Source organism: Moschus berezovskii, chromosome 17, assembly GCF_049115385.1.
Source record: "Moschus berezovskii isolate FMDL1 chromosome 17, NW_MosBer_1.0, whole genome shotgun sequence".
Taxonomy (NCBI): domain Eukaryota; kingdom Metazoa; phylum Chordata; class Mammalia; order Artiodactyla; family Moschidae; genus Moschus; species Moschus berezovskii.
This window is the reverse complement of record NC_142476.1, coordinates 64165725-64190755: the sequence shown is the minus strand read 5'-3', so window position 1 is coordinate 64190755 and position 25031 is coordinate 64165725. Positions and strand designations below refer to the sequence as shown.

General features: G+C 38.4%; 1 protein-coding gene across 2 annotated transcripts in view; it reads left to right on the top strand.

The window, feature by feature from the left end:
* Positions 1 to 25031, top strand: part of DNAH14 (dynein axonemal heavy chain 14) — a 398894-nt gene that overhangs the window by 180283 nt on the left and 193580 nt on the right. For both annotated transcript variants that reach the window (XM_088845531.1, XM_088845532.1), the window contains 7 exons: positions 875 to 1020; positions 2320 to 2388; positions 3248 to 3434; positions 4260 to 4336; positions 9570 to 9738; positions 14854 to 14943; positions 24486 to 24620. In XM_088845531.1, the coding sequence (XP_088701657.1) occupies positions 875 to 1020; positions 2320 to 2388; positions 3248 to 3434; positions 4260 to 4336; positions 9570 to 9738; positions 14854 to 14943; positions 24486 to 24620 (873 nt within the window). The remainder of the gene's footprint in view (positions 1 to 874; positions 1021 to 2319; positions 2389 to 3247; positions 3435 to 4259; positions 4337 to 9569; positions 9739 to 14853; positions 14944 to 24485; positions 24621 to 25031) is intronic.

The window sequence follows — 25031 nt, the reverse complement described above, 5'->3', positions numbered from 1 at the left end:
CTGCCCATTATGGCAGAAGCAGAGTAAGAGCTGCTTGCATTTGCTGTCCCCACTCCAGCCTGGCCCCAGTCTTCCACTCCTCTTAAATTATTAGTTCAGAAATTTGTATTACTGAGCTTCCCTGGTGGCTCAGTGGTAAAGGATCCATCCCTAGATCAGGAAGATCCCCTGAAGAAGGAAAAAAATCCCATGGCAAGCTACAGACCATGGAGTTGCAAAGAGTCGGACACGACTTAATGACTGAATATCAACCGTCTGCATTACTACCAGGCATTGACCACTAACCCTTGAGTCTTGGCCGAACCTAGAAAGGAGAACTCTTCCAACCATCTGCCGGAAAACTGTACTGAAGACTTTTACTGCCAGTGCGTGGTTCTGAGAACATGGCACCTAGGCAATTGCTCAGTTATGCGAATGTGAATTGTGCTTCTACTTTCTCACTCTTGTGAGCATCAGTTTGCTGCTACTGTGTTTAAACTTTTAGGGCTTTCCTGGTGGCTCAGCAGTAAAGAATCTGCCTGCAATGCAGGAGACTAGGGTTCGATCCCTGGGTTGTGAAGGTCCCCTGGAGGAGGAAATGGCAACCCACTCCAGTATTCTTGCCTGGCTGGCTACAGCCCATAGGGTCACAGAGTCAGACAAGACTGAAGCAACTTAGCACGCACACACGTTTAGACTTTTACAGGAGACAGGCAGAGTAGTTGAGTAGTCTTCGAATCTGAATACTGCTGCTTTCAGCCCTACAAAAACTCTTGAGAGGGAGACATGCAAACAGGGTTTGCTTGGTTTGGGTAAAATGGGAAGAACTTGCAGAAATTAATGTCCCAGTGAAAATGCTCACCTAAATAATAATTTCATTAATCATTTTTTTAAGATAATGGGGAAATTCTTCTTTGGATTGGTTGAGTCAGGAGCTTGGTGTTGTTTCGATGAATTCAATCGAATTGACGTGGAAGTTCTCTCTGTGATTGCCTCACAGATGCTAACAATTAAGGCAGCAAAAGACAGCTATTCTGTCAGGTATTTGCTAAATGTGTTTATACTTTGGGAATGGAAATTTGATGTACACGTACTGCTTAATAATTATTTAATATTTTTTCTACCATAAGTGTTTGGGTTTGTTTCTTTTGTTTTCCTAAGCACACACCAAAAGGAATGGCACTTAACTAGAATATTTCCTTTGTTTGGCAAATAATATGAAAATCTTTCCCAAGCTTGGAACAGTATTCTTGGCTACCAGGAAAAGGAGGCAAATATGTTCTAATTATTTTTCTTTTTGAATTTCAATACTCTTAGTACCTATTCATTTGATGATATTTCATTTGAAGAAATCAAAGGGTTTTTTTAATTCTACATATTAAAAAAAAAAGTTATACTGACCACACACAGGAACCCTTCTGTTGTTCCATTACTCTGGATTAATATACTTTTATTTTAAAAATCCTTTAATAACAATATCTGTATGTTACGATTACTAATGTATACTAATCCAAGCAAAAATTTTTTTTTTCAGATAAATTTAGGAATTTACATGATTTACCTTTTTGAGCATACTTGGATTTGTGGGTTTAAAATTTCAATTGCAGTCTAATAATTCTAACTCAAGCTAATGGCACTCCTGGCTTTACTCTCAGTGTTATGAGGCTTCACAAGTCTGTGGATATAACTAGGATTACAGTAATTCACACTTTACCAATTCTTCACCACATCTCAGCTTCTGCAAAGTTATCCTCATTTGGTCTAGACAGTCCTTAGGTTTTGTCCCAGTTGTTCTTCCATTCCTGTTTGATCACCTTCATCGGTTCAGCTGTCCATAAAATCACTAAGGGATTTCTCTCCATTGTCTCTTCCTCTGGTGCCAGTGGCATGACACTATCCATGCCGAGGTTCTACTTCACGGTGTTACCAGAATTATTTAACTGGGTGTTGGGAAGTGGGCTGTGTTTCATTTTAAAGCAAGAACTCTACTGAGGCCATTCTGTGTTCCACTGTGTCATCCAGGCAGAGCTTTATGTCTCTTCAGCTTCTCTTCTCTGTGTAAGTCAGTTCATTCAGATGGGTACCCTCTTGCCTAGAGCCTCACAAAACTCTCCAGACATCATCAGACGTGATCAAATAAATCTGAATCCCAGCAGAGCTCATGATTTGGCATAAAAACCTCTTCTTTCCCTTCCTACTTTTTTTTTTTCCCCAGCATATACTGTTTGGATTTAATTGTAACACAGTCTCAGGAAGTTTTGCAAACTCCTTTGTAGTTTTAAGATACTTTGGCTTACAGAAAGCAGTTGTCTTAATGATGAATACTGTAATGTCTTGTAGGTTTGTACTGGAAGGAAAAGAAATTCGTATAAATATGTCTTGTGCAGTATTTGTCACCCTAAATCCTGGGTAAGTAGAAGTTACGTCTGTGGTAGGAGTTCAGTTCAATGCAGTAGCTCAATCGTGTCCAGTTCTTCATGACCCCATGGACTACAGCATATCAGGCTTCCCTGTCCATCACCAACTCCCGGAGCTTACACAAACTTATGTCCATCGAGTCAGTGATGCCATCCAACCATCTCATCCTCTGTCGTCCCCTTCTCCTCCTGCCTTCAGTCGTTCCCAGCATCAGGGTCTTTTCTAATGAGTCAGTTCTTCGCATCAGGGGCCCAAAGTGGTAGGAATGGACACAGGCAAAAATCCTTTTTTTTAAATCTTATCCATAGACAGAGTTGGCTGACGTTGCATATTCATCACTCACCTTCCACCATGCCTCTGAACCCCTCCACTGCCCACACCATTTATAAGCAGCTACAGCTCTGTATTTGTCCATACGGATGATATCACATTAAGCTTATGACCAAGGGAAATTTCCACTTTATGAATAGCCAGAGAGAAATGAAAAGGTTGGTAGTCTGTCACAAAGAGGACATAGGCAGAAAAGCTAATGAAAGTAGTAGGAGTAACAATATGGTCGTTTACAGAGAGTGGAGACTGGGCAGACTCAATAAATATGTGTTGATGGAATGTTAATGGAATCAGGGAACTGACCTGAGGTAAACTGTGGGAGGAGGCACAGGCAGAAAAGAACATAAACTAGGAAGCTCTGTGAGTTAAAAGCACAATAGAAACCATTTTGTAAACTTTGTTTTCAGATAAAGGTCACATAGAAAGGCAATAGAATTACTATTTGGGAGAAATTGATGTGGTTCTCATTTGAAAAACTGAAATATGTCTTCTGTTTCTTTGTTTTTCTTATCCTCTTAAGATACAAAGGTCGAGTGGAACTCCCAGATAACTTAAAATCTATGTTTCGCCCAGTGGCAATGATGGCTCCCCATTATCAAATGATTGCTGAAGTAATGCTCTTTTCTGTTGGTTTCAAATCTGCAAAATTACTTTCTGGAAAGCTAGTTAACATTTACAAATTAGCTAGCAAGCAACTCTCGCAACAGGTAACAAACTGTTTTCTTCAAAGTGAAGGTGATAACATGAAGCATTAAATGATAACTTTTCAAGTATTAGTCCAAGAATGACCTGGAACTAAAATTCCTATCAGCATATCAAGTCCATGCAACTTGTGTATAAGGCAATATGTAAATCAAAGTTCCAAGCTTTCCCAGGGATGTGATCTGGAGAGAGCAGTCAAGTAGCTCTAATTTTAAATGATAGGCTACCTTCTCCATGCAAGGAAGATTACATCTAGAGCAGTTGTTTTCAAACGTTATAGTGCATCAGAATAATTTGCAGGACTTCTTAAAACATAAATTGCTGGACCTTGCCACCAACTTTCTAGTTGTCTGAGGTGGGGCTTGAGGGTTTACATTTCTAACAAGTTTTCAAGTGTTCATGATGCTGCTAATCTGAATGCCCCACTTTGAAAATTATTGTTCTAGGACATGCCAACTTTGTGTTTATTTATAACCCAGGATGGTTTGGGCAGCTAACCAGATTATCTCCAAAGAGTTCATTTTTACAATATATTCTTTAAATCCAACTCTCCATTTCAGAGAAAACTTAATTCAGATAATGATTTTTTAATTCCTTTGAAACTTGTTGATCTTTTTTTTTTTTTTTTGAGAAGGAGACTTTTAGAAGGACAAGTTTGGGAAAGAAGTGAGAACATTAGAACCAAAACTGAGGGTTTCTTGAATTCATAACACTGTTTCTCTTCATAGCATAGATGATTAGTGATTTAACAGTATACTATATGCATTTATTTCCCAGTTGTTCATTTTTCTCCAGAAACTTAATAACTCAAATATTTTAATATTTGATAGGATCATTACGATTTTGGCCTGAGGTCTCTGAAGACAATTTTAGTGATGGCTGGGAAGAAGAAACGGGAGCTTAAATGGTCAGTTGAATTTTGAACTGAGTGTTGATCAAAAGGGAGTTACACAATACTGGGAAAATACTGTGTGAAATATTAAGTAATGACAACAAGATAAAATAAAATAATTCTGAGCTCCCAGACTCGAAATCCATAAGCCATAAAAGAAATAATTTATAACAGTCAAAAATTATTTTTTGTGAAGTCAAAAACCAAATGCAAAACTAGAGTAAAGATCTGTGCAGCTCCTGTTGCAGTTAAATAATTCTTCTCTTAGTGTATAAGGATTTCTAGAAACAGTCATATAGAAAAATGGACAAAGGAAGTCAGCAGACAGTTCTCAGAAGAAAAGAGACATAGAAGTCCTTTAAATACATGAAAATACACTCAACCCCATTCATAATGAGAGAAATGCACATTACAGTTACACTGAAAATTGTTTCTCGCTTATCAGATGGGCAAAAATTTTTAAGTTTTCAGAACTTTGTACTGGTGAGACCAAACGGAAGCAGGCATTCCTTTTCATTACTGGAAAGGTGTGTACTTTTTGTATTGGCTTGATTTGGGGCTGTATTCATGTTCAGTTCAGTTTACTTCACTTTAGTCATTCAGTCGTGTCCGACTCTTTGCGACCCCATGTATTCATGTATCACCTATTAAAAATTTTTTAAAAAATACGTTACAAAAAGACATATATACTATTCACATGAAATTTTTAATAATAAATGTTATAGATTGTTTATAGGTACAGTAAAAAGTACAAAATGTTTCATGGGAGGAGAAAACAATAGGGATAGGCTATAGCTCCACTGTAATATTTTATTTCTTAAATAAAACAACTGTAGCATATCTTGCAAAATGGCCTGTATAATATAGATGGAATGTAAATAGGTATCTATTATGAAATGTCTTATAATTTTATAAAATTAAAGATAAATAGTACCAAGTTATCAGCTCCCTGATGTCCTCACATCCTTAGTATTTTTTTTTTTGGCCACACCATGCAGCTTGTGGAATCTCAGTTCCCTGACCAGGGATTGAACTCAGGCCACAGCAGTAAAAGCCCAGAATCCTAAACACTAGGACAGGGAACTCTCAAGTCCTCAGTCTTTCTTATGTTCACTTAATTCTGTGTGTGAATAAATATTCCAGGGATAGTGGTACTCTTCTCATTTCAAAGTCCTTCTTTGTTCTCTGCAAATCACAAAAAACTAAAAAGTGCTCACAGCTGCCTGCTATTGGAGTTCCCATTTCCAGTGTACTCTCTGTCTGTCTCTGGCCACTGAAAGTAGCTCTCTTCTCTGTGTTGCAAGGGTAATAGCCACCCTTCTTTGACTCTCCCAAAGCTTCACACACATGATGTGATTAAGTGAAGCTGACTGTGTTATGAAAAGGATTGGGGAATTTTTTTATTTTTTTGTCAGAGGAAAGCACAGTGAACAACTTAAAAATGAATATTAGACAATTTGCTTTTTAAAAGTCCCTTGACCCTTCCTAACACCTAAAATTTTAATTGTTCCTCTTCCCTCTCTCCTCTTCCCTTTTCTGTCCCTTCCTCTCCCTTGACTCCACCCAGTGCTTTGTAAGGTTTCTAATTTTGTCTCTAAGGCATGCAAGAATACTACAAATTTCTCTCATTTCTTTATGGATGGTGATTCAACCCTCCCTTTTTTCCGCCTTCTCTTTCTAAATTATGTTGATGGAGCCTAACTCTAACCCCCAAATAGAGTTTAAAGGTGTTTACATTTAAGAAAATAATAAAGGTGTGTTAGTTTTGTGGGCTGCTGCCATAACAAATTGCTACAAAAGCATGAAGTCCAAAAACAATGGAAATGAATCTTCTCGTAGCACCTGAGGTCAGAGGTCTGAGACCAAGGTTGTGAACAGACCTGCTCTCCTTCTAGAGTCTCTTGGGAGATTCTGTTCCTTTCCTCTTTTAGCTTCTGGTGGCTGCCAGCATTCCTTGGTGGAAGGTCACATCACCCCAATCTCTGTCCTCCATCTTCCCATCACCTTCTCAACTGTATGTCTCTGTCTCCTCTCTTATTAGGAACATGTGACTACACTTAGACCTAAATGATTCAGGATAAACTTCTTTCAAGATTCTTAACTCAGTTAGATCTTCTGCCCTATCAGATAATATTCACAGAGTTCCAGGGATTCAGTTCAGTTCAGTTCAGTTCAGTCGCTCAGTCGTGCCCGACTCTTTGTGACAGCACGCCAGGCCTCCCTGTCCATCACCAACTCCCGGAGTTCACTCAAACTCATGTCCACAGAGTCGGTGATGCCATCCAGCCATCTCATTCTCCGTCGTCCCCTTCTCCTCCCGCCCCCAACCTTTCCCAGCATCAGAGTCTTTTCCAGTGAGTCAACTCGTCGCATGAGGTGGCCAAAGTATTGGAGTTTCAGCTTTAGCATCAGTCCTTCCAATGAACACCCAGGATCGATCTCCCTCAGAATGGACTGGTTGGATCTCCTTGCGGTACAAGGGACTCTCAAGAGTCTTCTCCAACACCACAGTTCAGAAGCATCAATTCTACGGTGATCAGCTTTCTTCACAGTCCAACTCTCACATCCATACATGACCACGGGAGAAACCATAGCCTTGACTAGATGGACCTTTGTTGGCAAAGTAATGTCTCTGCTTTTTAATATACTATCAAGGTTGGTCATAACTTTCCTTCCAAGGAGTAAGCGTCTTTTAATTTCATGGCTGCAATCAGCACCTGCAGTGATTTTGGAGCCCAAAAAAATAAAGTCTGACACTGTTTCCACTGTTTTTCCATCTATTTCCCATGAAGTGATGGGACCAGATGCCATGATCTTTGTTTTCTGAATGTTGAGCTTCAAGCCAACCTTTTCACTCTCCTCTTTCACTTTCATCAAGAGGCTTTTGAGTTCCTCTTCACTTTCTGCCATAAGGGTAGTGTCATCAGCATATCTGAGATTATTGATATTTCTCCCAGCAATCTTGATTCCAGCTTGTGCTTCTTCCAGCCCAGCGTTCCTTAGGAAGTGAATATATTGGCAGGGTTGGGGGTGGGGGGTAGAAGAGGAGGGAATTTTTCTGCCTACCACAGTCAGCCTTATCTGTTTTTCTCTAAATCTCCCCTTTGTTTTAGAAAATAAACTGTAAAACTGACCACAGTACTGGGCCACAAAATGTCTTAACTAATTCCAAACAACTGGTATCATGAAAACAATCAAAACGAGTTTAAAAAGTTACATTTAACTATGCTTTTCTTCAACTTTAGTTGACTTTAGTCTAGAAGTTTTCTTTTTTATTCTTAACTTACAAGACAGTCCCCACAGTAATTTCATATGCCATCCCCTAAGTTATTCTTTTGTATAATTTTAGTGAAAAACATGGTATTGTAACAATTTTACCGTATTTTATATAAGCTATTCTCTCTCCTTGTCTATATCTAATAGTTTCTCCCCAGCCAGACATACTGTTATCCCTATTTTTAAAATTTCTTTTAATGTAAAGCAATATCTGTCTTGAGAAAAAAGTGGGAAAAGTCAAGGTTACTTACCAGATACCCAGCAGGGAAGTGTGGGACCATTTCTGTCTCTGGTGTGGCCCCTCACTTTGACTTCTGGTCAACTCTTGCCCTCTCTACCAAAACACCCTTAGAAAAAAGACTCACTGATGTATTTACAGAGGAATGTGTAAACAGCTGATGATAACTCAGTGAGTCTTCCATCATAAAGATAGAGTGCTTATAGAAATGGACTTTGAAGTCAGAGAGACCTGACTGAATGCCAGTTCAGACATTTACCAGCTATATGACACTGAGTGTGCTATTTCATTTATCTGAGTATCACTCTTCTTCTTAGCTTTTGAAAAGATTAATGAAATTTCTTAAACAATTAAGCAAAAGGCCTAGTAAAAAAACTACTCAATAAATGTTATCTTTAGCTCTTTTTATTATGGGGCAAAGGCGTAAACGTTATCACCATACCAATGAAGAATTTCAGACATCAGTAGACAAGAGTATGGGAGGGATGCTAGGGCAGGGAAAACATTTCTTCCTTTCTATCTCCAAAATCATACTATACCACATGTAGTTACTTTTCCCCCTTTTGACTGCATATTTAATGTATAAAAATGTGTACTGGAATGTTTAGTATACGAAATATTATATGTGGCAATAAACTTTGTGATAACAAAATATCAAAAACTTTTGTTAAAATTAACAAAAATATTGAGTTTTATTATTTTTAAAAATTTATTTTTTATTGGAGGCAAATTATTTTACAATATTATATTGGTTGGTTTTGCCATATATTGACATGAATTTGCCCCGGGTGTACAAGTTTTATTAAACAGTAAAGGGAATTTACTGTTTCACCCAATCAAAAATCCAGAGGTGGGGCAGGATATAATCACTTTGATTTGAGTTTCCCTTTTATTTCTCTGAGATATTCTAAGCACTGCAGTCCTCCATGTCTGGGTTATTTTTAGATTGGCTTCCTTTTTGGTAGCAGGATGGCTTCTAATAATAAATCGAGCTATCTACACCATTGAACTGAAGTCCCAAACCACTCTGAGAGGACAATTCATTTGTCTACCCCTGAATCGCTGTGACTGCTATGCATTGATTGATTAGAGATGGGGTTATATTCAGTTCTTGAATGTTTGTTATGTCATATGCTTGCTTTCTGAAACTCTCAGACATACAACCTTGGCAAATCAGAGATAGTTACCCTAGAATCTGAACCTGAAACTAGAGAGAAAAAAAATAGGATATACACAGAGTCCACTCTGGCAAGGGTTATGGCAGTGGCAATAGCTGCAGACATTTAGCAGGAACAGCAAGCCACTCTAGTGCAAGCATCAGGCTCTAGATGCAACAGGCATTGCTCTCTGGTGGAGGCCATTGATGGTGGCAGCCATGTCTTCACAGGACCAGTTCTATAGCTCAACTTTGTTCCCAACTACATATCCTGCAAGACTAGTTCTCTAGTCATCCTAGGGATTTTTAATAAATCATTTTATTTTTCATTTGATGTTAACCTGAATACATTTCTGTTTTGGCTGGGAAACAGCATTACCCTGAGTTGTAAGTCAGTCAGGGCCCATACCTGGAGTTGGGAACCAGATTAACCTCACCCAAACAATATAGCTGCTTTTCAGTGGGGAGAGGAAGAAAGGGTATTGGGATAGCCACCACTAAAAAAGAATATTAATGGTCTTTAAAATCAACAAAACAAAGTTGCTAACTTGTTCTTTGCTTTCTTCTACCATTTAAAGTAACATCAGTGACATTTCTGAAACAGAGGAAACTCTGATAATTATTGAAGCTATAAGAGAAGCTAGCTTACCAAAATTTCTTCCTAAAGATGTCCTACTTTTTGAAAAGATTATGAGAGATATTTTTTGCGGAGCAACAGTTTCGAAAGTAAATCAGATTGTCTTGGAGGTAATAAGACCTTTTAAAATCATTACAAATCATTTATATGTGGAATATCAGTTAAGATAAGAAACTATAATATATGTGAATTTAAAATGTTAGTTATTCCTGAAATTCTCTATTCATGTTACAACTTGGGACATAAAAATACTTGGAGATATATATTTCCCATGAATGAAGAACTTTCAGTACATCTTGGCATAATGGAAACAAGAACAAATTGTATACCTTTAAGGAAGGAAGGCTGTTAACACATATTTTGCTCCTCATTTTTCTCATCTTTCAAGTGAGAATGATACTGTCTGCTCTTCCTACTTTCAAAAGGTGCATAGAGAATCAAATTATATCAGAATTATAAATAAAGACTTTAATGTGTAAATACTTTGTGATCATTAAAATGACACAATTTCAAAGCCATTTATGGGGCTTCCATGGTGGCTCAGACGGTAAAGAAACAGAGCCCTTTATATTTTCTCTTATATAAATAAAACCATACAGTCATTGCCTTAGGTTAGGCAGGATCTCAGTGTCTTCTGTTACTATGATACAACCACTCCCTCCATTCTAATATGTTGTCATATGGCCACCAGAGTTGCTTTCTTAAAACATAGGTTTGATCACATCAGCAAAGCAGCTGTTAAAGCAATGTTGCCTCTAGTACAACAGTCAAATTAATTATCTTGGCCATAATGCCTTTTGCAATTTGCTCAGACCAGATTATCTTTCTCATACAGAGCATTAAAGTAAGAAACTAGGAAAAAGAGCAATAAAACAAGTTCTCTGAAATGAAACAAATGAAAATAAGGAAAGGGCAGAAATCAACCAAATAAAGAATAAAAAATATAGGAAAAAACAGCAAAACCAAAGTTATCAGTTTGATTATATAAGACCTCAAGCAAGAATGATTAATAATTGAAAAAGAAACAATGATATTAGAGATTTAAAAGTGATGAGAACATTATGAACAACCTAAGTTAATAAATGTAAAGCTATAGACATGTTGCATTAAGCAACAGGGAATGGGAAGTGATCACTGAGTGAAAACAATTTTTAAAGATACTCAAAGCAACGTCTTGCCATCCCTGCTCCCCAAAATTCAGACTCAAATGGTTTCATAGTTTTAGTTGGAGATTATATGCTATAATTTATGTATGTATCCTTTTGAGATAACCTTTTTTCAGATTTCCCATATCACCTAATAAATGGCTTTTTTTTGGTAAGGGTTTCATATATGTATTTTGTGCTTACTGGATATAAAGTTATATATATAGCCTATTTATTATATTTTTCAGAGCTTGATATCTATTTTTACTGATTTATCAGTTTTTGGAAGGGGTATATCAAAATTTTAAGCTGAAATTATTGATTTATCTATGTGTCTTGCATTTCTGTCAGTTGTTACTTTATATAATTTGATGTTAAAAGTTGCGTAATATTTGTTTATTCTTTAACCACTATACTCTTTTTCTGGACTGTATACTATGTCTTGCCTTAAGACCTATTTAGTCAGATATTAAGATTTCTATCCAACTTTTTTATGTGGATTCATATATTTAGAATCTCTTTTCCATTCTTGTATTTCTCAAACTTTCTATGTTTCTCTGTTTGAACTGTGTGTCTTATGGGAGATGTATCAGTGGACTTGTTTTCTTGTAATTCAGTCTGTGATTATCTGTCCTGTGTTGATTTTAACTTTTTATATTCATTATAGATTCTGTTATCTTAAAATTCATTACTGTTATAATATTTAATTTCTTTTTCTTCATTGTTTTCTCTCTTTCCCTGGTCTCTGTGGGATATTTGAATTTTCTTCTGTGTTTCAGTTCAGTTCAGTTCAGTCGCTCAGTCGTGTCCGACTCTCCGCGAACCCATGAATCACAGCACGCCAGGCCTCCCTGTCCATCACCAACTCCCGGAGTACACTCAAACTCATGTCCACAGAGTCGGTGATGCCATCCAGCCATCTCATTCTCCGTCATCCCCTTCTCCTCCCGCCCCCAACCTTTCCCAGCATCAGAGTCTTTTCCAGTGAGTCAACTCGTTGCATGAGGTGGCCAAAGTATTGCAGTTTCAGCTTTAGCATCAGTCCCTCCAATGAACACCCAGGATTGATCTCCTTTAGAATAGACTGGTTGGATCTTCTGTGTTTATTTTGTGTTTATTCTCTATAGTGCCTCTCTTAACTGAAGACTGACATCCAGCATTATTTGTTCCTATTTACCAATTTTTTCAATATCTATATATTTTCCCTTTCAAAACAAGTACTTTAGCATACTCTTTGGTCTTCCCCATACTCTCATTTTTAAATATGTCATATAAATGTTTGTTATGGGAATTTTTTTTCCTTTTCCTTTTCCTTGGACCTCTTTTTTATAAACACGTATGTTTGTTCACACAGGCATGTACATGCCTTTAAAATACTGTAAACTAACATGGTATTTTATAAAACTTTCTCTTCTTATCTCTTATAGACTTCAATGTATTCCTTTTTCTTAGTACTTCTCCCAACAGTGTTTTTCAAGTAAGTTTTGTGTAACAAACCTTTGGCAACTATTTCTGATATGCCTTTATATTTAGATTACGGTTTGGCTGGTTATAAAATTCTAAGTTTAAAGTTCTTTTCATTTAATACATTAAAATATTTAACACCTTTAAAATATTATTACATTTTATCTTGCTCCGCTCTTGAAATGGTCAGTGTCACTTTAGTATGTGTTCCTTTGTAGTGTATCTGTTTTTCTCTCCAGAAGCTTTCAAATTTTTCATTTGCCTTTGATATTCTTAATTTCAGTATAGATTCTCTTGTTATGAATTTTGGTATTCTATAAGCCCTTTTAATATGTAATTTTGAAGGAGACATATAGTGTAAGATTCTTTGTTCCACATGATTAAATGAGTTAGACTTTTCCAGACCAACAAGTTGCAGGTCCAGACTTTAAACTATGCTTAGTTTTTTTCATAGCACTTACCTTTGTTTTACATTTTTTAGATTTTCTTTGTTTCATTATTTTAATGAAAATGCAGTTTGATTTTTTTCTTTTTGCTGTGTGGTTTAATAGGAGAAAGACAGTGGGTATTTGCATCTAAGTTTTGCCTGCATTTTGAAGATTTCATTTGCATTTTAAAGATTTTCATTTAGCTATAAAAAAGAAGGAATATATCAGTTGACAGGTTTTCCTTCTCTGTCTTACGTAAACATCTTTCTATTCTTCTCAGAGAGAGTGTGCAAATCCACTACTCTCCTTCCTACAGTTACAAGTTTTAAGTCCTTCCAGTGTTACCTTTAACATTTTTCAAGACACAGGCAAAACAAATAACATTGGCATTGTAATAACATTTCTACATGTACATTAATGATTTTACTTTTGAACCTCGTTATTTATTCACCTTTTCATCAGTTTTACAAGTTAATTTATAGCTTATGGAAAAGTTTTATATGTGAGAATATTAATTTATTCAGCTACTTCATCCTTTGTATAATTTTTACATTGATAAATATGCAAACTCTCAACTGTCTAATAAATTGTTACCAAATTGTAGTATATGGCTCATAGAAATAGCACAAAGATAATTTAAAGTTATGATTTTAATATTAAGTGTGGAATAATTCAGTCTCTTATTTAATGGTGTATTTTTGATGGCTTACACAATGACCAATCAATCATATATAACAAACCCACATAGGAAGACATGTTATTAAAAAAATACCCTGTAGGTGTGCTGTTTATACTTCTTGTTCATTTGTGATACAAGAATCTGAATTGCATGTGGAATAAGTTGGAATCTATTCAACTTATTCCCATTACTGTCTTTAGCAGTATTCAACATGTGTAGGGGTCATTATCTCAGAGCAATCAAAGGATAACCTGAGAATTACTAAAACCATAGCATGCTATAAGAACTACGTATATTGTGTCATCCAGTTAACTCCAAAGAACATCTTATACAGCCATAAATATATTAGGTCAGGATTATGATTTCATTTCAAAACCTTCACCAGGTGGGATGACCCAAGTATATCTGAATATGTCTTCTTTTATTATCCCAGTTCTTCTGATCTTCTGTGCATCCCATGCTATCTTTATTCCACACTTGTGTGACTTTTCACTCATATCCAGGCAGTATCTAGGTTTGTATTAGTAACTGCAGCCATTCCTAGTTTCTACATCTGAAACTGCAAGCAGTGAAGGCCATAAGTAGGCAGTCTCATCAACTTTGTTTGGAAGAGGTTGCTTTTCAAAAATAATTTCCTACCTCCAGTTAGCCTTCCATAGAGTCTATTTTTCCTCTGTTTGTACAGTCTTGCTGAATCTCTGTGTTTTCTTTGGCTGCTTCCCATTGTAGGAATGCAAGGAATGAGAAATGGTGTAGGAGAGGCTAGTGAGAAAAAGGATAAATCATACTTTTTCTGTAGACATCGTTACCAATTATATCAACATTGAAGTAAACCCCACTTTAGGAGGAATCATGCTGCCCTTATAATTCCTGTGTTGAAATATTAAATATCTTTCAAAGGTGCAGCCACTTCCTGGAATGATCTAATGTATAACCACGTCAAGTTTTTCATCTTATAAATTTTGCTCTTTTTCATCTTGTAAATTTTGCTGTCTTAGAATATTCTTAACATTGAAACAGAAAAACAGTCATTACAAAATTGAAAATCAACTTTAATGGTGATTAGAGTTAAAAATTAACAAATAAGCAAATGCTTTGTACCATTTATTAAATAAAAATTAATAAATAAAAATTTTTTTAAAAAAGCAAAAATAAAAATACTTATCATTGTTCTCCTTTCAAAAAATTCCACAAAGATATAGAATCTTTTACCTTTTCTTCACTGTAGGATAATTAAACAATTATACTGTGGTAACAGCTAGTTCTTAAATGCATCATAAAGCATGACTTAAATTGGGAGAGGGGGTCTGTGATCATAAAATTTTCTGTGTATTTTACTTTGGTGGGGGAAGTAATATTTTCATTATTTTGGAGTTGGTGAATTAAAAAATTAAGAAATACCATCATAAAGTACTGTATTTACTACTTAGTTAAGAGAGATTTTGTAGGATTACATATTAAGAGTTTAATTTGCAATGAAATTTATATTAATGTATTTTTTTCTTTAAGAAACTAATAGAGATTGCAACACAACAACTGGGCTTACAACAGTGGCCAGCTCAAAAAGAGAGAATCATACAGTTTTATAATCAACTTCAGGTAAGTGTAGAATGTCATGTTAGCAATTTGCTCCTGTGTTTAAACAGGTGTGATCAAGGAGAAAAGAAAATTAGATAAGAGATATCTACTATAATGTTCTTCAAAGTAAAGTGGTTAATTAACTATTTATCTAGACTTTGTTATTTGATCCCTCACTTTCAGTTCAGTTCAGTCATTCAGTCATGCCTGACTCTTTGCAACCCCATGAACCACAGCACGCCAGGCCTCCCTGTCCATCGCCAACTCCCAGACTTTACTCAAACTCATGTCCGTTGAGTCGGTGATGCCATCTAACCATCTCATCCTCTGTCATCCCCTTCTCCCCCTGCCTTCAATCTTACCCAGCATCAGGGTCTTTTCAGATGAGTAAGCTCTTCATCTCAGGTGGCCATAATATTGGAGTTTCAGCTTCAACATCAGTCCTTCCAATGAACACCCAGGACTGATCTCCTTTAGGATGGACTGGTTGGATCTCCTTGCAGTCCAAGGGACTCTCAAGAGTCTTCTCCAGCACCACAGTTCAAAAGCATCAATTCTTCTGCGCTCAGCTTTCTTTATAGTCCAACTCTCACATCCATACATGACTACTAGGAAAACCATAGCGTTGACTAGATGGACCTTTGTTGACAAAGTAATGTCTCTGCTTTTTAATATGCTGTCTAGGTTGGTCATAACTTTCCTTCCAAAGAGTAAGCGTCTTTTAATTTCATGACTGCAGTCACCATCTGCAGTGATTTTGGAGCCCAGAAAAATAAAGTTAGCTACTGTTTCCATTGTTTCCCCATCATTTGCCATGAAGTGATAGGATAGGATGTCATGCTCTTAGTTTCTTGAATGTTGAGTTTTAAACCAGCTTTTTCACTCTCCTCTTTCAGTTCTATCAAGAGGCTCTTTAATTTCTCTTTGCTTTCTGCCATAAGGGTGGTGTCATCTGCATATCTGAGGTTATTGATATTTCTCCTGGAAATCTTGATTCCAGCTTGTGCTTCATCCAGCTGGGCATTTGGCATGATGTACTCTGCATATGGAACACTGGTTCCAAATAGGAAAAAGGAGTACACCAAGGCTGTATATTGTCACCCTGCTCATTTAACTTATATCCAGGGTACATCATGAGAAACGCTGGGCTGGAAGAAGCGCAAGCTGGAATCAAGATTGCCAGGAGAAATGTCAATAACCTCAGATATGCAGATGACACCACCCTTATGGCAGAAAGTGAAGAGGAACTAAAAAGCCTCTTGATTAAGTGAAAGAGGAGAGTGAAAAAGTTGGCTTAAAGCTCAACATTCAGAAAACTAAGATCATGGCATCTGGTCCCATCACTACATGGGAAATAGATGGGGAAATAGTGGAAACAGTATCAGACTTTTTGGGGGGGGGGCTCCAAAATCACTGCAGAAAGTGACATCAGCCTGAAATTAAAAGACGCTTACTCCTTGGAAGGAAAGTTTTGACCAACCTAGATAGCATATTAAAAAGCAGAGACATTACTTTGCCAACCAAGGTCCGTCTAGTCAAGGCTATGGTTTTTCCAATGGTCATGTATGGATGTGAGAGTTGGACTCTGAAGAAAACCAAGTGCCGAAGAATTGATGCTTTTGAACTGTGGTGCTGGAGAAGACTCTTAAGAGTCCCTTGGACTGCAAGGAGATCCAACCAGTCCATCCTAAAGGACATCAGTCCTGGGTGTTCATTGGAAGGACTGATGCTAAAGCTGAAACTCCAACACTTTGGCCCCCTCATGCGAAGAGTTGACTCACTGAAAAAGACCTTGATGCTGGGAGGGATTGGGGGCAGAAGGAGAAAGAGAAGGGGATGACAGAGGATGAGTTGGCTGGATGGCATCACTGACTCGATGGACATGAGTTTAGGTAAACTCCAGGAGTTGTTTATGGACAGGGAGGACTGGCGTGCTGTGATTCATGGGGTCGCAAAGAGTCAGACACGACTGAGTGACTGAACTGAACTGAACTCTGCATATAAATTAAATAAACAGAGTGACAGTATATGGCCTTGACGTACTCCTTTTCCAATTTGGAACCAGTCTGTTGTTCCATGTATGGTTCTAACTGTTGCTTCTTGACCTGCATACAGGTTTCTCAGGAGGCAAGTAAGGTAGTCTGGTATTCCCACCTCTTAAAGAATTTTCTATAGTTTCTAGTCAATGAAGCAGAAGTAGGTGTCTTTCTGAAACTCCCTTGCTTTTTCAATGATCCAATCGATGCTGGCAATTTGATCTCTCGTTCTTCTGCCTTTTCTAAATCCAGCTTTGAACATCTGGAAGTCCTCGGTTCACATACTGTTGAAGCCTACCTTGAAGAACTCTGAGCATTACTTTGCTAGTGTGTGAGATGAGTGCAGTTGTGTGATAGTTTGAACATTCTTTGGCATTGTCTTTCTTTGGGATTGGAATGCAAACTGACCTTTTCCAGTCCTGTGACCACTGCTGAGTTTTCCAAATTCGCTGGCATATTGAGTGCAGCACTTTGACAGCATTGTCTTTTAGGATTTGAAATAGCTCAGCTGGAATTCTATCACCTCAACTAGCTTTGTTTATAGTGATTCTTCCTAAGGCCCACTTGACTTCGGACTCCATTATGTCTGGCTAGGTGAATGATTACACCATCATGATTATCTGGGTCATTAAGATCTTTCTTTGTATAGTTCTTCTGTGTATTCTTGCCATCTCTTCTTAATAACTCCTACTTCTGTAAGGTCCATACCGTTTCTGTCCAAGGAGGCAGAAGGGGATGTCATGCTATATACAAGTTTGCAACAAAGGGAGCAGGCAGTGTGAACATCAAAGATTAGCTATCAAGTTAAGGGATTTAGCATTCTGTGTATGGGAAGATGCAAGTCTCTGGGCTCCCTGAATTCATTCATTTCATATGAACCTCAGCTATCTGGGACCAATCCTGTTTCCTTGTTCACCTTAAGGAGTGGCAGATGGCTGCTTCTTGCATTTTCCCAGCTCCTCAGCAGTCATCCTGGAGGGATGGGGCAGGGGCAGGGTCACAGCATCCACTGGATCACAATTTTGGGAGCCATCCTTCACATTTGAAGGCCAGAAATCACTGATGGCTATGACATTTCTTGCTTGTTGATATGGCAGCATGTTTTTTCATTTCACACTATTTAGAAATATTCACGGTATACAGGAGACATGGTGTACAGGACACTTTGTTAATGCAGCAATCTCTATTGACCTTTTTTTATGGCTTGTGTTTATGTGTCCTATTTTTAGAAATCTTTTCCATCCTGTCTCATCAAGGTTTTGTCAGTAATTTTTCTGAAACTTTTAGATACTTGCATTTCTCACTTTTAAGTTGTCTGCAGTTTATTTTTCAATAAAATGTCAAGGAGGAATTTAGTTTTCCCTGTATGAAAGTGAAAAGAGGAAGTTTCAGTCTGACTCTTTGTGACCCCATGGACTGTAGCCCACCAGGCTCCTCTGTCCATGGAATTCTCCAGGCAAGAATACTGGAGTGGGTTGCCATTCCCTTCTCCAGGGGATCTTCCCAAGCTCGGGATCAAACCCAACCCAGGGATTGAATCCAGGTCTCCTGCATTACAGGCAGATTTTTTACCATCTGAGCCACTAGGGAAGTCCTTTCCCTGAATGGATAACCAGTGTCCCTAAGACTTCTTTCAGTTCAGTTCAGTCGCTCAGTCGTGCCCGACTCTCTGCGACCACATGAATCACAGCACGCCAGGCCTCCCTGTCCATCACCAACTCCCGGAGTTCACTCAAACTCATGTCCATCGAGTCGGTGATGCCATCCAGCCATCTCATTCTCTGTCATCCCTGTCTCCTCCCACCCCCAATCCCTCCTAGCATCAGACTCTTTTCCAGTGAGTCAACTCGTTGCATGAGGTGGCCAAAGTATTGGAGTTTCAGCTTAAGCATCAGTCCTTCCAGTGAACACCCAGGACTGATCTCCTTTAGAAGGACTGGTTGGATCTCCTTGCAGTCCAAGGGACTCTCAAGAGTCTTCTCCAGAACCACAGTTCAAAGACTTCTTTACTGATATATGATTTCTGTCATATGGGAAGTTTTCATATATAAAAGGATAGATTTCTTCTATACTTTATTATTTGTCCTGTATTTCTATCTTTGTGACAACACCACACAGTCTAAATTGTCATAGGTTTATAACGAGTCTTTATATCTGTTGGCACCACTTAGAGTTGCTGACTGGGTCTGAAAATTAAACTGACATAAACAGATAAACAGGAGAACATAGACATTTTATTGAATTTTTATATGTACACGAGAGTCTTCACAAAGCAATGAAGACCTCAAAAATTGACCAGAACAGGACGCTGTTTTACCTTTTAGGCAAAGAAATGTAAATTTGTGAAAAATTGACACTCAGAGGCTGTATAATCTTCTCTGAGGTGCAGTTTGCATTGGTTTAGGAAGGGAGGCAAGTTAATGGTTGGCTTCTACATAAGAAGTACAGGAATGGTCATCAGGACTAAATTCCAAATTTATGAAATAGTTCTATATAATCTGTTTCATGTTCTGTATATCTGTTTCATGCTGATAATTTCTGAGGAAGCAAATGAAAAGAAATAATTCCTTTCTAGGGAAACTCACATTCAGTGACCAAATTTTCTTGGTAAAGTGTTTGGACAAAAAGAAGGTAAGGGAGATAGAGTCAGAAATCTTTCTGAGTCAGTTTTTGAAAGGCTATTCCAGTGCTCAATAATGCCAGATGCCTGTGGATGGTAGGAAGTGTAGAAAGTCCATAAAATTCCTTGACAATCAGCTCATTTTTGAGTGACTCTTCCATTAAAAGGTTGACACCATTGTCACGTTGCAAATGGTCCAGGTATTCAAACACATGACACAGATTGGTTTCAACCGATGTGATGGTGTACCTAGAGTTAGTCAGTCGGATTGAAATAGCAGGGCCGTAGCTTGAATAGTGTTAATATCAGTGAAACACCACCAGTAGACCCAATAGAGGGGGTCAAAGATCTGATGTAGGATCTGCTAGGTGTAAGTGGGGATCATTCATGCCCTATGCAATATGGCTTCTCTCACTGAGACAGCTGTGTCATCTTTTGGTAGGAGTCACCAGTCTGAAGTTCAGTGGTAGCATCTGTATCAGAAACACAGTTCTTTATTTTGTGCAACCTGTGATGGTGAACGTGTTACGGTATCTAGTGTGATGCTGCATCCAGAAAGCTGTCACAGCAATCTGGGAAGAGAAATTGATCAACAGCTTAATTCTAATTCTGGGTAATCTCATCAGAATGGGTCCTCACCACAGGCCCTTGAATGACTTAGGTAGTTTCATCAGCAGCTGCCATTTGTCTCCACAGTACAAAGCCCCATATAGGATTATCTTTAATCTTCTGTTCTGCAGTTTTCCCAGTGCCACACCAAATAGGCCATCAACAAAAGCCCAAGAATTAGAGTTCTTCCCAGGGAGCAGAATAAACAAGACTTCTTTTGATTCTTCAGAGCTGACTCTGAGGCTGGACATCAAGAGACCAGGTTTCAGCTTAGTAAACCATCAGTAAAGCAGGCCAAGCCATTTGTGGAAATCTTTGTGAATCAAGGTCAATTGAGCCATCAGCTTTGCTTTAAGAGTTTAAGTGGGGTATAAAATTGCTCCCAGAGAAATAGCTGCCATTCTTTCCTATCAAGCCGTGATGCCCCAGGACCAGGCTACCTGCAGTCCTGAATATATGATTTCCATTGACAAGCAAGGCTTTTTGGACCTTTCTCACCTTGCCAGTTATAGAATGGGACTATCGGACCAGAGAATCACAAAGCCTTCATGAAGGTATAGGGGTTGAAATGGAAGTAAAAAGATGTTTTAACTTTACCCATATTTAAATTTTAATGTATATATGTGAGACATTGTTAAAAATAGTTATTTCTTCAATGTTCTTGCAATAGTCCAAAGGAGATGGTGAGGGGCCCACTCTGATGTTTAGCATCTGACCCACTAAGTCCATTTGGACTGCTCTAACAAAACACAGTCAAAAGCTTTGGCATAGTCAATGAAGCAGAAATACATGTTTTTCTGGAACTCTCTTGCTTTCTCCATGATCCAGCGGATGTTGGCAATTTGATCTCTGGTGCCTCTGCCTTTTCTAAAACCTGTTTGAACATCTGGGAGTTCACGGTTCACATACTGCTGAAGCCTGGCTTGGAGAATTTTGAGCATGACTTTACTAGCGTGTGAGATGAGTGCAATTGTGTGGTAGTTTGAGCATTGTTTGGCATTTCCTTTCTTTGGGATTGGAATGAAGACTGACCTTTTCCAGTCCTGTGGCCACTGCTGAGTTTTCCAAATTTGCTGACATATTGAGTGCCGCACTTTCACAGCATCATCTTTCAAGATTTGAAATAGCTCAACTGGAATTCCATCACCTCCACTAGCTTTGTTCGTAGTGATGCTTTTTAAGGCCCATTTGGCTTCACATTCCAAGATATCTGGCTCTAGGTCAGTGATCACGTTATCATGATTATCTTGGTCGTGAAGATCTTTTTTGTACAGTGCTTCATTGACTATGCCAAAGCCTTTGACTGTGTGGATCACAATAAACTGTGGAAAATTCTGAAAGAGATGGGAATACTAGACCACCTGACCTGCCTCTTGAGAAACCTGTATGCAGGTCAGGAAGCAACAGTTAGAACTGGACATGGAACAACAGACTGGTTCCAAATAGGAAAGGGAGTACGTCAAGGTTGTATATTGTCACCCCGCTTATTTAACTTATATGCAAAGTACATCATGAGGAACGCTGGGCTGGAAGAAGCACAAGCTGCAATCAAGATTGCTGGGAGAAGCACAAGCTGCAATCAAGGTTGCTGGGAGAAATATCAATCACCTCAGATATGCAGATGACACTACCCTTATGGCAGAAAGTGAAGAGGAACTCAAAAGCCTCTTGATGAAAGTGAAGGAGGAGAGTGAAAAGGTTGGCTTGAAGCTCAACATTCAGAAAACCAAGATCATGGCATCTGGTCCCATCACGTCATGGGAAATAGATGGGGTAACAGTGGAAACAGTGTCAGACTTTATTTTTTTGGGCTCCAAAATCACTGCGGATGCTGATTGCAGCCATGAAATTAAAAGACGCTTACTCCTTGGAAGGAAGTTATGACCAACCTAGATAGTATATTAAAAAGCAGAGACATTACTTTGCCAACCAAGGTCCATCTAGTCAAGGCTATAGTTTTTCCCGTGGTCATATATGGATGTGAGAGTTGGATTTGAAGAAAGCTGAGCGCCGAAGAATTGATGCTTTTGAACTGTAGTGCTGGAGAAGACTCTTGAGAGTCCCTTGGACTGCAAGGAGATCCAACTAGTCCATTCTAAAGGAGATCAATCCTGGGTGTTCATTGGAAGGACTGATGCTAAAGCTGAAACTCCAATACTTTGGCAACCTCATGCGACGAGTTGACTCACTGGAAAAGAGTCTGATGCTGGGAAGGATTGGGGGCAGGAGGAGAAGGGGACGACAGAGAATGAGATGGCTGGATGGCATCACCGACTTGATGGACATGAGTTTGAGTGAACTCCGGGATTTGGTGATGGACAGGGAGGCCTGGCGTGCTGTGATTCATGGGGTCGCAAAGAGTTGGACACAACTGAGCGACTGAACTGAACTGAACTGAACAAAACACAGTAGATTGAGTGGCTTACACAACAGACTTATTTCTCACAGTTCTGGAGACTTGGCAATTCAAGATCAAAGTGCTGGCAGGTTTTATTTCTGGTGAGAACCTTCTACCTGCAGATGGTGAGCTGCAGGACACTTCTCACACTGTCCTCACATAGTAGAAGGAGAGCAAACTCTCGTCTCTCTTCCTTTTCTTATAAAGACACCATTTCAACATGCGGTCCACCCTCATGACCTCATCTAAACTTGCTTACCTACCAAAGACCCCCCCACCTCCAATACTACTGCTTTGGGTGTTAGGGCTTCAGTATTTGAATGTTAGGAGGACACGAAAATTCAGTTCACAACACTAAGGAAGGCAGGCTATTGTGGTTGAGATAAAGAAAAGATGATATCATGCAAAAGTTTTCAAAGAGATAAGAGAATGAAAAAGGCAAGTATTCTATTTTAGACAGTTGGTGCTATGCTGTACTTAGTCGCTTAGTCATGTCCAGCTCTTTGTAACTTCATGGACCATAGCCCGCCAGGCTCTTCTGTCCATGGGAATTCTCCAGGCAAGAATATTGGAGTGGGTTGCCATGCCTTCCTCCAGGGGATCTTCCCAACCCAGGGATCAAACCCAGGTCTTTTGCATTGCAGGCGGATTCTTTGCCATCTGAACCACCAGGGAAGCACAAGAATACCAGAATGGGTAACCTATTCCTTTTTCCGAACCTAGGAATCAAACCGGCGTCTCCTGAATTGCAGGTGGATTCTTTACCAGCTGAGTTACCAGGGAAGCCTAGACAGTTGGTACCTAGTGGTTTTATTGACTGCTGCTAAGTCACTTCAGTCGTGTCCGACTCTGTGCAACCCCATAGACGGCAGCCCACCAGGCTCCCCCGTCCCTGGGATTCTTCAGGCAGGAATACTGGAGTGGGTTGCCATTTCCTTCTCCAATGTGTGAAAGTGAAAGTGAAGTCGCTCAGTCGTGTCTGACCCTTAGCGACCCCACGGACTGCAGCCTACCAGGCTCCTCCATCCATGGGATTTTCCAGGCAAGAGTACTGGAGTGGCTTGCCATTGCCTTCTCCAGGTTTTATTGACTAGAACAGGGAAATAAGAGAAAGAACAAATGTAGGGGGAAAAAGATACAAATTAGATTATGTTGACTTTGAAAACGATGTGTGACATCCAGATGGAAGTATTTAGTAGCACACTGAAATTTCACTCTGGCATTTAGAATCAAAGACTGAGAAAAATGTACACATTTAAAAGGAGTCATTAGAATTCAGATGATAGTTAAAGATGCTCAAATGGATGAAATTGGATAGGGACATGTGGAGGGGAGAGAGACAAGGATGAATTAGGGAAGACTAACATGGAAAGGACAATCAGAACTAAAAAGAAAAAATAGAGAACAGGAAGCCCAGATAAATCTTACTACAGAAGCCAATCACAGAGAAAGGCACAGGAGTAAATGAGAATTAGAAAGTGAAATAAACTATTAAACATCAAGAATGAAAATCATTCTTTGAATTTTAAAATTGGGAGACTTATGGTGATTTTAATATTTGCCTAGGACAGGGACGACAGAGAATGAGATGGCTGGATGGCATCACCGACTCCATGGACATGAGTTTGAATGAACTCCGGGAGTTGGTGATGGACAGGGAGGCCTGGTGCTGTGATTCATGGGGTCACAAAGAGTCGGGCACGACTGAGCGACTGAACTGAACTGGACTGAACTGAGTCAATAAAACAGAACCCAGATTACAACCGATTGAAAAATAATTTGAATAAATGGTCTGTGGATATAGTCAGAGATGTATTTGTAAATAATAACTTTAAAGTTTCAGCTTTGTTGAATAATCAGTAAACTAGAATTAAGCCATAAATCTGCAATTCCGTTTTAGGCTTGTGTTGGTGTGATGTTAGTGGGTCCAACAGGTGGAGGAAAAACAACAGTCAGAAGAATTTTAGAAAGAGCATTAACACTATTACCAATTGAAGAATTCTTATTGATTGAAGAAAGGGAATCTATTTCACAGGTAAATATTCTACTAAATAAAATATTTCTCTTTTTGTTTAGGTCTTATTTTATACTTGAGTAACATTTTTTGTTCTCTTTACAGAAGTATGTTTTTTTACTTTTCAAATTTCTTGCTAGGAATTTTGTAGTTAGGAATCATTGTAGTGAACAAGATTTTTTTCATTTGAATCTCAAACTAATAGATGCTAGTGTAAAATAATATTATAAAATATATATGTTGTATTTAGTCATTTTACCTAATTGACTAATAGTTTTAATTAGTTTTTTAGGTAATCTATTGAATTATCTTCATTCTTCAGTTTAATATAGTGTATCACACTTCATTTCTATTTCATTTATTTCTAGCTGATTTTATGATTTATTTCCTTTTATTAACTTCTGGTTTCACTTGTTATTTTTCTAGTTGCTT